This window comes from Malania oleifera, chromosome 10, assembly GCF_029873635.1.
Source record: "Malania oleifera isolate guangnan ecotype guangnan chromosome 10, ASM2987363v1, whole genome shotgun sequence".
Lineage (NCBI taxonomy): Eukaryota > Viridiplantae > Streptophyta > Magnoliopsida > Santalales > Ximeniaceae > Malania > Malania oleifera.
In genome coordinates, this window is record NC_080426.1 from 31,248,596 (window position 1) to 31,262,229 (window position 13,634).

At 36.4% G+C, this 13,634-nt stretch overlaps 1 protein-coding gene across 1 annotated transcript; it reads left to right on the forward strand.

The window, feature by feature from the left end:
* Positions 1 to 2,020: 2,020 nt before the first annotated feature.
* Positions 2,021 to 12,877, forward strand: LOC131166178 (acyl carrier protein 1, mitochondrial). The gene is made up of 2 exons (XM_058124499.1): positions 2,021 to 2,404; positions 12,490 to 12,877. The coding sequence occupies exons 1-2, from the start codon at positions 2,198 to 2,200 to the stop codon at positions 12,664 to 12,666; spliced, it is 384 nt and encodes a 127-aa protein (XP_057980482.1). The 5' UTR covers positions 2,021 to 2,197; the 3' UTR covers positions 12,667 to 12,877.
* Positions 12,878 to 13,634: the final 757 nt, after the last annotated feature.

Below are 13,634 nucleotides of genomic sequence, written 5' to 3' on the forward strand. Positions count from 1 at the left end.
AGTAGGAACGCGGTTCCGAATTGTTCCAAGTACTGAGAGTGTCCAACTCTATATCCGAGGGTGTGTATTTTTATCGCCTGCCATGTGGGCAAGAGTGTCCGGCTCCATATTCGAGGGCATGTATTTTTATCGCCTGCCATGTGGGCAAAAGTGTCCGGCTCTATATCTGAGGTCGTGTATTTTTACCACCTACCATGTGAGCAAGAGTGTCCGACTCTATATCCGAGGGCGTGTGTTTATCGCCTGCCATGTAGGCAAGAGTGTCCGGCTCTATATCCTAGGGCGTGAACCTATTCTAGCAGATCAGGTTGAAGGGTGTGGATCCACCAGTTATGCGCTGGTACGATGCCATGGGAGTCTGAGACTAGCCATGTGCCAGTGGCGCCGTGCTTCGCGGGTTGGCTACGGGCCAACGCCGGATTGTCGCGGACCAGCTTCGGGCCAAAAGGTGTGACGACACCAGGATTACTGATCATGTGTATGTGTATAGGTGCGTGTGTGCACTGTGGAAATTAGTACTGGAATGGCGTGTATGTTGTATCATGATAACACTCAAATGCCACACACCTATATAACCCGTGTTCTTCCTTACTAAGAGGTGTCTCACCCCTGCTGTACGTACATTTTTACAGGTCCTTCGAGTAACCGGAACTAGCGTCCTGGTGTAGGGAGCGTAGTGGCCAGTGTATTACGTTTAGCACTTGGGTAAGTGTTAGGACTGTATTTTTGGTGGGTTGCCATTTTGAGATGTGTTTGGGCACCCATTTGTACGTTTTTGATAGAGTCATGTTCTACTTTTGTATAGACTCTAGTATGATACTTTATATGTTGTTATAGAATGACCTTTTTCCGTTGCGCATATGATTGTGATTAGATGTGTTTAAGGTGCCTGAGAACCCCACGGGGTCAGGCCCTCATCTATTGTACTGTATCTTTGGATGTTTTATCAGATACATGGATAGGTCAGGTTATATTTTCACCATTGGGTCCTATTTCGGGGTTCGGAGCGTGACAAAAATATTGTAGATAATGGATAATAAAAGAAATAACAATGTTTTAAAAAATAATTATAATAGCTTGATCATGTGCGACGATGCATAAAAAAAACATATATTCGTTGACGGTTTCTAATGATTGGATATAATTTTTAACATAAATAAATTTATTAAAAGATTTTCAAATTAATATTGTCTTTTTAAAAAAAAATTATAGATAGTTACAATTTTTGAAAAAAATAAAAACTATATATATTTTATTTGGTACATCAATTTTGTAAGCACGGTTTCAAGCAATGAATGCTGACTTTATTTCAATCCTAAATTTAAATTGGTGTGAACATTGAGTTGATGCTTTCATGTTAAAAGTTTCACTTTTTAATCTCGAGTGAGTGCCATAATGAGTAAAAGTGGTGAACAATTTGTCAATTGACCAAAAAAATAAAATCTTTACTTAATACATGTCTCTTTGATTATTTTTTAAAATAATATTTTATTAAAACAACAAATTAATGCGCATTATTTGAGATATTATTCCGAATATAACTTTTACCATTAAAATGATAAGAAATTTCATCATTAAATAATTTAATAAGAAACCTAATGTTCGTAATGATAACAAGAATTATATTTTAGTTATTACAAAAGTATGTATCACCATAAACATTATACCTATCGTTGTAAGAATAAATAAATAAAAAAACTAGCGATAATAGTCCAAAAATAGCAATCCTTAGTTTGTTTTAAAGGTTATGAAATATCCAAATAATTTAAAATGTCACCAATAAAAATTAATACGAATGTGTTTCTCCCAATTTTTCAAATATTTTATAAAAATTTGTTGCCCTTTTCGGGCCATAGAAATTGCCACATCATGTGTGAATTTTATATTGAAATTATTACATGCTAAAATAATTTTAAATTTATAATTTTAAAATATTTTATAAATTAAATATGAGAAACTTGAAAGTATTTTTATTATTTTAAAATTTGAACATAAATACTTAAACATTAAAAAAGAAACTATTGAAATGTTTTTCTTTAAATATTGGAAAATTAGAAATTCAGATTGAGGAGAGAGGAATGGCTTGGAAGGAGGTCAGCCAGTTTGCGTAAATACCAAAGCTGTCCTTCTGCTTGGAGTCTTGAGTCTAATCAGAGTGATCGGACTACCAAGGCAGAGAGCGAGAGGGAGAAGGAGAATGATGGCTCTTCGAGCGGCCATTCTTCGGCACATTCGGGTACATGTCCAAACCCTAGCCCTAGAATCCCCAAAGGGGCCCGCATGGGCGCTCTGCAGCTCACTCCGATCCATGTCATCGCACGGCGACGACCACCTCGACAAAGAACAGGTCATCGACCGCGTTCTCTCCGTCGTCAAGAGCTTCCCCAAGGTTGATCCTTCCAAGGTTTGCCATTTCGCTCCCCCCACTCATTTCCCTCGACCCTTTTACTTACCTTTGCGTTCTGTTTGGTTTCTGAGAAAGTGCGAGCGAAGACAATCTTTTATCTCATTTGTTAACAAGTGTTAAGCTTGGTTAATCAGAGGGACTTTTAAAAAAAAAAAATTATTGCTTTTCTGTTCAGGTCAACAAAATTTCTAAGATTTGAATTTTTGATTTGTGTGCGCGTCGGTTTTCTCTATATGCTTGGTGAGAAAATGTGGGAACAGAGAAGAAATTTGTTCTCGAGTTCTTATGTCTATTGATATTTCTGTTTTTCTGTTTTTAAATAAAATACTAAACTCAGCTAAGCTACAAAATTTAATTACGCTAATATGAGTGTAGGGTAGGATATCTTGTTTTGCTCTCAAATACTACAGAGGTTCTCTTATGTTTTTTTGTTCCTCAGTTGCCAACTGGGCATTCGTAACGTATCAAAACTGCATTTGAATGTCATATTTTTATTTATTTATTTATTTTAATGGCAAAGGAAGAGATTACAAAAAAGAGAATTAGACATCTCCCATAAAAAATCTGGGGAAAAAATCCAGAAAAAAAGAACTCAAAACACAAGTAAATACAATGAAATATCAAAGCAAAAAAGCCCTCCAATCCGGCTGGATTTCCAAAAAGCTTGTTCCCTTAAAGCATACGAAGCCAATGCACCATGAAGAGGCTTAGTAATGAATCTTTTCCCAAACGAGCTGCCTATTCAGTTTTTCCACTGAAAAAGATCCGTGCATTACACTCTAACCATAAACCCTGCAGGACTGCAAATATACCATATTTCTAATGAACAGCCCTATCCTTCTTCCAAACCCTCAAAAGAAATAGCCAACATTCCTTCCACCGATGTTGGACAAAATTCAGCTTCTCTCAACATGCCAGATAATTTACTCCAGATGCTCCAAGCAAAATCACTGCGTAAGAAAAAACGAGATGCTGATTCAAAATTCAAATAACAGAGCATGCAAACATATGGAGTTAAGGTCTTCAAAGGTCTCCTAATTTGCAACAGATTATTATTATTGATTCTATTAGGCAGGGTCAGCCAAATGAAAGTCTTAATTTTTGTGTGAGCTTTGGCCTTCCAAATACATGAGAATAGAGGAAAACAAGAGTTGAAATGGGTCAAAAACTCAAAAAAAAAAAAAAAAAAAAAAAATAAAGTTTTACAAGAATATACCCTTGAATGATCCAAAGCCCAAGACCGAGTATCTCTAGCTGAAGAAAACAATTGCAAACACAAAGATGGAGCTTCATACCCCCAAACACAATTGAATATCTTGGAATTGGATTGACCTTGCCTTGGGTAGCAAGTTGAAAGATTTATCTTTAGAGAAAGACTCGTAAGGAATAGTTATATATATCTTTTTTTCCCTTTTGGTAGAATCTAGGAATTTTCCATGGAAACCAAGCTTTGTAGACTGCCAGAGTTTGTTGATATGTGTGTTCATGTGGGTTTGGTTTTTTTTCTTGCGAGCCCCAGTCTAGTTGGTCAAATGACCAGTAGAATTGTGTGATGTCAGTACAGGAACTTGGGAACTGCCATCTATGTCCTTTAAAAGAGGCCGAGTTACTAAAAGGTAGGTTGGGCAGAGGATTCTGTCTATATGACTTTTAATCTAATTTCTTTGGAAGGGTGAACATCTTGAACATGATTGCAAAAAGTTGTGTAAATTGGATGGATAGAATGAGCTTAATTGGGAGGAGCTGCTCTTGGTGATTCCCCCAACTTGACCAAGGGTGGTGTTGCTCCTACCCCCTCCCTCTTTTGGATGGATTTCTCCCTTCAAAAATTAAAAGTTGAGGGCAACACATGGGAAACATATTTTTCATCTCTTAGAAGCTGATTTTTTGCTCTTGTGGGGAGCTTTTAAAAATTACAGAATCTTTTTAAAGATAAAAGGGTGGCTCTTTTTCTAAAAAAATATTGTATTGCACGGTTTTTTTTTTTTCCTAATAGATCATTTTTTGTAGCCCTTGTGGTTAATTTTTCCCCTGGATATTGCAAAATTTTCTTCTCATGGTTTATGTCTACTAAAATGACATACGCATTTTGTTCATTTTAAGCATTTCAGCTTGGAGCCAGCTTACAACTTTTTTAAGCACTTAAGATCAGCCTTTTCTTTCTAAGAGCTTTGTTTCCATGAAGGGGGCTAATAGTTTTATAGCAACTTGAATCATTTCCTTTTCTTCAAGTCCTTGTTTTCTTTTTCATCGACTACAAGGGGGGCCATGGTTTAAAATAAAGGCCGCAACCGTTACGTAGTGCCGTTACATAACGGATTTTTGGGTTACCGATACCGTTACACACCGTGAAATCGATGGGAAGAAAAATCACGGCCGTAGCAGCCGTTATGGACCACGACCGTTACGTAAAGACCGCTACAACCGTTATGTAACCGCTACAAGACTGTTACACAAAAAAATTATTTTACTTCTTACTTTTTCTTCTCACTTTTTCCCTCTCTTTCATATATCATTCTCAATATACCAAGTGACAAGAGGGGGAAAACTGGAAAAGTTATAATGAGTATGATAATGATACAAAATTTACTATTTCTTTAAATACTCACAGTAGATGCATTAATTAACAATTTGAAAATACTAACTTGTTAGGAAAATATTTTATTTTGATAATATTAGTAATGTGATATTTATGTTCTATATTTTTCAACTTCAACCTTCTTTATTTTCTAGCTATTTTATATTTGTATTATTTGTATGATGTCTTTAATAGATTAAAGGAGTGTATAATGTATTTTGTTTTATTAATTAATTTGGTACACATAAGAATTTATCACGGATAAAAACAATGAGAAGTATAAATACACACACACACACACGTAATTTTTCTATCAATGGTGGTTTAAAACAAATGTAAACTTGTTGCCCTTACCAAATAACTTAGTTACTCGAACTAAAGGACCCAAAATACACTAAAACTCTTTCTAAGAAGGGCTAAAAGTTTAAAACATGCAAGTACGCTAATCTGCACAAGGTTGTGCATGTTTCAGAAAAATTCACGGTCGTTACACCCGCTTCCCGTTATGTAACATCCGCTACTCCTGCTTCCCATTACACCCGTTACCGTTACGTTATGCTACCCGCTATCGCGATTTAAAACCATGAGGGGTCAAACTAAGCCTAAAGCTTTTCGGACAAAAATCAAACCCTCGGCATTTGCCCATTGTCTTTCTAAGAAGGACACCTCCCTAGTCCAACACTCACCCTGTATATCAGGGTATCCGCTCCACACTATCTTGGAGCCCTATCACCTGGTCTGTCTTTGTTTCCTAAAAAGTTTAGATAATTTGAGTGAGACATATTTTAGTAAGATGAAATAAATTATTTACAGTGTGTAGCAATATGAGTTCAGTTATATCAAAATAATCATTAAAATGATTTCCATATGAGAAAGTATACAAGTTCATTTTCATACTTGTATAGATATACATCACAAGCTTTTAAAAGTTTTTAATTTCGTTTCCAAAATCATTCGTACACAACTTATGTTTACCAGCGAATTTCTTGAGAATAGGGAAGTTTACCCACCCATACAAGTAGCTTCCCTCTGCCCTGATATCATTTGCAATCTTACCCAAATACTTGGGTTTAGTTGCAACTGATAATTATCAAGGCACTCACCTTACTCAGTAAGCCCTCAGCCGGAGAGTTTTACTTTGCCTCATTTGTTTATATTATTAACTCACACTATTTCTTCCCTCATTTTCTTTCATTGCATTTCCACTTTCATTTCATTTCCATTTTCATCTAGCTCGTGAGTGTCCCTGATAACCAATATACTTGTGTTTGTAACTAATGGCTACCTTGAGGATATTCATTATGCCATGCTTCCCCCCATGTTCAGTGTTGTGCGGCCCGAAGGTTGGATCTAACCGCAGTTGGCCGACTCGGTTAGATCAAAATATCATATCACATATCTCGTATCTGTAGTACGATTGACCTGCCTATAGCCCTAATCTGGACTCAGGGGGTACAACAACTCTACTATACAACTCAGTTGACTGTCACGCCACACGCTGCACGAGTCCGTGTGGTTGCACTAATACCACTAGCAACGGTACCGTGCTCAATATCATAACTCATCATTAGAGTTTCCATATCCATCCATCAGGGTTATCATTACTACATATCCGCAATCATTATGCGATATTGACATTTCATCAATCATATTTCCAATGATCCCATTGCAGCTTTCACACTTTGTAATGTTCACATTTCCTAATATACTCATTTCAATATTCATATTTCAACTCCCACATTTCAATGTTCATATTACAGAATTTACATTGCAATATTCCACATTTCAAAATTCATTTCATAGTAATACATATATATCTCTTTTCACATTCATTTCATTCTCATGTTAGCATATAACTCATTTCACATTTTTCAATACTTCTCAACATACTCAAATTAGTATTCATACTTTCTCATTTTCATAAAAAATCATTTCTATACACATATTTATATATCATTTTCATCATTTCTAGCAAACATATCGATAATTCTCATTTCATCATTTTCTCAGAAAATACTCATCATCAAATTTCACATTTTTCAATAAACATCATAAGCCACACAGTTTTCATCTAATATTTATAATATACTAATTTCACAGGGAAAAATATCATAGTTTCATTTTCACATATTCATTCAATCAATAATATAAAAAATACTGTTATAATTTATTCCCCCTGATTTACTGAGAGTCTCGTTAAACTCAGATCCTACGCCCCTGGCGCCCCCGAAATTCAAATCCTGTAATTCGCGTTTTCCTCAGATTAATTAACTCATTTCCCAAAATAATACTCATATAACCTTCCCTAGGCTCCATATATTTCAAATTAACATTTAAACTAATATTTAACACCCTTATCTGGTTTTCTGAATTATGCCTGTAGGGTTTTGAAATTACACTCGCAGCGCTTACTGGAACTCTGAATTCAATAATCCTAGTTCAACCTCAGAATGCTCAATATTTTAACATTTCTAAATCTATATTAATTAAATAATAATTAGCCCCTTATAATAACCCTCCTATCCTAATTTTGGGGTTATACCTATGACGATTTCACGAGAAAACCGCTCCGCTAGACTTGTAGAGAATTATCCCTAGATTCTCGTGGTGGTGTTCGATTGTCAATTAGGCTTAAGATTTACGAAAAATTGAGGTAAGAGTGAGAATTTAGCTTACCCCAGGATATGCCTACGCCGCTCCTACGACAAATCTGTTCCGGTAGAAATGTCGGTGGCGGAGAATGGAGTCCAACGGTATTTTCTTATTTTCGATCGAGCGAATATCAGTCGAGAAATAGAGAAGAGTGGGAGAGAGAACGAAGGAGAGACGTGAGAAGCAAGGGAGAAGGCGCTGGACGTCTCTGCAATTCACCTAAAGCTTCAAAGAAGCTTCAGGTAACTTATGTTATATATATATATATATATATTAATATAATAATAATAATATTATTATTATAATATTTAATTAATAAAAATAAAAAAATAATTAATTTTTTTCTTTTTTAAATTTAATTTATTTTAATTTAATTAATTAATTAATTTATTTTTTGAAATCACTCCACTAATCTTGTATAACCATTTTTGGGGTTATTCTTGTTGGATGGAAATGCAAGATATAACCAAACCTCGTTGGTCTCATTCCAATTTTCAAATCTTCAGCTAACTTGATGTGGGGGCCATGATCAGAGATGCCGTGGCAGGCCTTGAACCACCACTTGTAGCCCTTGATGCCGAGGTGGGGGATGGGGTTGGTGTTGTTCACCAGCAACAGGATCTTCTCCTGCAGAGTCAGCCATCCGATAAGGTCCCTCACCCTCTGCTGTTTGGGAGATCAACCCTGCAAAACCCCAGGTTCCGGATCGACCTGTTTTCGGGGTTGCCAGCGAAGGGCTATTGAGCATCTCCACAACTGAAGGAGAAGGAGAAGAAGAAGAAGAAGAAGAGGGAACTGGAAGAGTGAGACAGAGACATTAAGGGATGGAGATTTTTTGGTGGAAAGTGGTGCATGGGAATGGGAGAAGTGGGTGGGGGAGAGAGAGGGAATGGCTTCAGGGACAGGGGCGGATAAGGAACCTGAGTGAGGAGGGCTACGAGGAGAGAGTAGTTTGCAGCGGCGAAGTCGGTGGAGATCCAAACAGCAAATCTCGCTAGATGGTCCTGCGAGATTTAACCATCTAGTGAGATTTCCTACACATAAATTTTGGAAATATAGTTGAAATATTATTATGTTTAAATATTTTTCTATTAAAATAATATTATTTTTGGAAAACACTCAACTTTTTTCTGCAGGCAGAGATATCTATTGGTAGTTAATCTTTCATGTATGAATTCATTCTTTGTGCCCCCTTCCTCCCTGGTTCATTGATATGAGAGAACTAATGTAATGAATAGGTCAATGATGATGAGGTTAAACATGAAAATGAATGATGAATTGTCCGAAATGGGGAAGTATAATTGAGTTTGATTCAAGATTTTAAGGTCAAGAACACGTGTGCAAGTGAACAGCAATAAGCTTGTTGAGATCGTTAATGGAAGAAACATAATTGTGAGAAATAGTAGTTGGATCAACATCATGTGGGTTCAGGCAACAAATATGGAGGATCATTGCTGGTGATATATTTTTTATGTGCCTGTCATTTTTTAATGTGACTGAAACTTTAGTTGTTGAATGGCAATTATTTGGATTCAGGAACACTGAGGAGGAGGATTGCTGATGCCAACACTGAACAAACCAGAAATCTGTACTGTTTATGCTATAGTGAGGCTGTTCTACCATGCAATTGTGTATCAAATCATCAATTTCACCTGTTACCTTCCATGTGTGCTGTTTTTGCTTGATCTGTGGAGTGGATCATGGCTAACTAGAGGACGGATTATTGCAGTCAAGATGGGGCGTATCAATTGGAATAGTGAGGAGAGGTTTGTTCGTAAATATAATATTTGAAATAGTGTTGGGGAATTTGTTGGTGCCTTTGTGGATAATAGTAAGATGTTCTGGTTTAGATATTTCATATGGAACTTCTCCTTCATGCGATCAGCTCTCATACATGCTTGTGTGCTCTTAAAAGGAGAAATTTTTATGATTGTGTCTTTGAGGTTTGTGCAGTTTGCTGCTCTTAAGTTTAAGAATATAGAATAAATTTCTTGGAGGATGTTAGATGTTGGGGGAGGGTGCGTTAAAGGGGAGCCCTGATCTTCTGCCGAGTCAAGATTACTTTTGAAACATTATGACTCAGCAAAAATTTGCACTCTGTGCTTGATGAGCAGCACCAGAGAAGATTTCCATGGTTGAAACCACCTTATCTCAAAATGGCATGCTACCCCAAGTGAGTACATAATGTGCCAGAAAATGTAGGTACGTAGATCACCATAATTAGTCACCCATTTGTCTATTGTGTTTGCTTGATGTTTTTGAAGATATTTTCACTTTATTTTGTTATACCGCTTATTTTCAGCGGATTACTCTCTTGCTGAAACTTTATAAATTGAATACTTATCGGCAATATGACGTTGAAAGCATCCTCTCGGATCATCTCTGTGTACATGTAGGAAGAAATGAAATCGGATACACCTTTGACCTAAGATTGTGGATTGGCGTACCACGTCTATAACCTTGTTGCATAGAATGCTTGTGTAAGTGTTCCATGACATGGGATACATTTCATTTGTGCCATCTTGGTGTTCTTGAGGGAAGGAAACCTGAGCTTCTCTTTTCTTTCTTCTTTTTTTTTTGGGGCGCCGGGGGGGGGGGGGGGGGGGGGGGTTGGGCGTTGCTGTGGGTGGCCACCTATTATTTGTTTTCTTCTACATCGGGCTCTCTTATATCATGGATTTTATCCCTTGCTTTCAATTTTATCTTTCTGTTTTCTTTCTTGTTCATGGAAAACCATCATTTTCTTTTATATAGAAATTTATTTTTCTATCAATCTTCGCTATAACAATGCAGTTGCCCATGTAGTTAGTTCTTCGCTGCTCTTCTACTTTTCATATTCTTAAAATTCTTTCGATTGATAGATTGGTATTTGTTGTTCGTTTTTGTTCTCCTTTCCCGAAAGTCAATCCAATTTATGAGGGAAATATATTTCGTTGAGGCACATCAATTCTAGCCAAATTGCTTGATTGCACAACTGCGGGAGATTTGTAAAGTCAAAAATCCTCGGTGTTAGAGGCATTTGAGGCTTTGAAAAAAGATGATAGGACAAGGTATTGGGCAATTGATTTGCTTGCATGGCTTATCATGTTATACTGGCTTTAGAGGCTTTTATGCTCTAAAGAAAATGATTGAACAAAGTATGGGAGAGTACACTGAGATCCCTGAACTATCTACCATGTTACCAATGTCTCCCTTGACCTATCTTCTTAGTTACAAAAGGCCCTTCTATTAAGAAAAAACCATTAAATCAATTGAACTAGAATCATGCGCATGGCGAATAATAACAAATAATTTTTAGACAAAATTTCCCATTTAAGCCCAAGGAAGATTATGATTGATAATTTTTTTACTGTATGAGTGTGGTGGAGAAGCGCATACATGATGTGCTGTGCCGACTTGTTTTCTTTTCTACAACTAAAACCAACAATCACAAACTGCAACAATTTTTCAGTCTCCTTAATTAATAGAAAAACATCAAAATAGATAAAACTTCCAAAATCGTAACCAGGCATCACAAACAATAATGAAAAATCTCTATGTCCTATATTTCATTCTAAGTCAGTTAATTTTTAGGTTGTTTGTATGTTTCTTAGGCTTATAAAAGTCATTTTGCGCAAAAAATATTCCTTTTTAATGTGCAGTGCATATGGTGCTAACCTGTAAATGGTTTTTGCTAATAGAAGAGGTCTTTGGTTACTAAGAAGAAAGTTCAAGAAAGCATTTGTGGCAAAGATAGTTTTGCGGGATTAAGTGTACTTTCTTGACAAAGTATTGAGCATTTGATTTGCTTCCTCTGTTCATCATGTCATGCAGACATTTCTTGGAGCTGTTGCATGTTCTGGTACAGAAAGCCCATCCATTAAGCATTAAGCAAAATTGGCTCCATATGCCACTGTATTCGGCCTAGATGGAGTGCCTTAATTCATTATGCGAGATGGGTGACATGCACCACTTCGGCCGAGACAGACCCCTTCTGCACTGCCATCTTTTTGTGGTTTTCCTTTTTCTAATCGTTTAAAAAAAATTGGTAGGAACGGGGTTGTTTCTCTGTTTTTATTTCGACATGCCCAGATCCACCCAACAGAGTTGTCATACTTTGTTTCATTGATTTTATCTATTTACATAGATTTTTAAAATTAGCTTCTCAGGAGTCCTAGTTATGTTGAATCTAGTCCAAGCAAACAGCCTCTTTGCATAAAAGTAGGGGTAAGGCTGCGTACACTGTGACCACCCTCATTTGAGGAGCCTTATGGCCCCAGGGACGCCCTTTTTTGTGTTCTTGTGATTACATTGAACTAGTTATTTTTCTTTTAAATAAGCCATTTGCTTAGAAAAAGGCAATGCCAGGAAATTAATATCTAATTTGTTTCCAGTTCATTTTGTTGATTATTCTTGGTATTTCTATGTTCTGGCTTCTGCCTTTAATGCAGTCTGAGGCTAGATAAACTGCAAAAGAGCTGATTAGTTTCAGCATGATACTCTTTAAGATATATTTTCTGAAAATTAGTTTTTCTTTCTATTTTTGCTTAAAAGTATATGTTCATAATATGGGGACAATGTTTATATGCCATCTGATGTACTGTATCTATAGCAAATGTCTTTGCCTTGTCTTTTTATTTTAAATGTTGTTTTCATCCTCTGCTCATTTCATAATGTCGATCCTTTTTCAGATTTCTGATTCCATTTAGTTTTTTACTGAACTTGTTTTGTTAATTCTAATAGCCTTGTCCATCTCTGATATCCTATTTTTTATTTTCATGTTTTTATCTTGTTATGGTACTCTCTGTTATTATTTCCTCATCAAAACTACAACCTTAAAACTTTTGGGACCTCCTCCTGCGATTATCTGCAGGTGACTCCTGATGTGCATTTCCAAAAAGATTTGGGCTTGGATAGCTTGGACAATGTTGAGATTGTAATGGCTCTGGAAGAGGAGTTTAAGCTTGAGATTCCTGATAAGGAAGCTGATAAGATCGACTCGTGTAATCTTGCCATTGAATACATCTATAACCATCCAATGGCTGGTTGATATGAGCAGGGTGGGTTCACTCATTGAATTTCATGGAAAACAATGATCTACTCAACATGTTTTGTTTTACTTATTGATTGTAGAAGTATTATTATCCTTGCGGTGGGATGTGAAATAATCCAAAATCTGTTTATTCAACTTCATTATGCTACTATTGGATGTTGTTTGTCATCTACTTCCAATGAATTTAATGGCATGCTGACTTCATTTACACTTGCTTTCTGTGCTTTCTGTTCTGCTTTCATTATGCTTCACATTTTAGGCTGCAGGTCAGGTCCAATTCACTCGTTCACAATTTGAATTTATTTGGATTTATGTCTCTTGCCATTTTTCATCCTTCTGAAGGATCCAGTATGAACCAAATTCTTTCTTTGCTGAAGCTGAATGTTCTGCCACATTCTTTCTCTCCCCTTATATCAACTTTGCAGTGTTAATTTGTGGGAAATGTAAAAAAAATTATAGTAAATAGGAAGCAGAAGAAAAAAAAGGGGGGGGGGGGGGGTGGTGGATACAATGATAAATAAATCAATGGATCAATGTAAAAATATCGCATTTTACATTGATCTTGGGAAAAGAGGTATACTGCACATTTTTCCTGTTCTTAAATAGCTTAAGAACCATGTGTATGCATAGATTGGAAACATTCATAGTAGAAAGTAATGCAGGAGAGTTGCACTGGTTCCGTAAGATGTCTATGGAACAGGGGAGTGTTCTTATGCTGCCCTGGAAACTGTTGTCGTAACAATGCTTATAGTGTAGTGACCCGATAATGTTTCCTTTCATCCCTGCCAAATTTGAGCATGACTCTTATCTTGGAAGTGACCAGGGTTTTCTCTCCCCTGCGTCCCTTCTCTTTTCATTTGCTCAGTGTCGCGCAGTGTTCACAATAATCTTCCTTATTAGCTTTGAATGAGAGCAAAGTATCTGACTAGGTCTATACCTAGCTACCTTTCTATTAAATTGACTTT

Coding starts and splice junctions, on each gene's coding strand:
- LOC131166178 (XM_058124499.1), top strand. CDS start 2,198: ATGATGGCTCTTCGAGCGGCCATTCTTCGGCACATTCGGGTACATGTC. Junction 2,405..12,489: donor CCAAGGTTGATCCTTCCAAG/GTTTGCCATTTC, acceptor GATTATCTGCAG/GTGACTCCTGATGTGCATTT.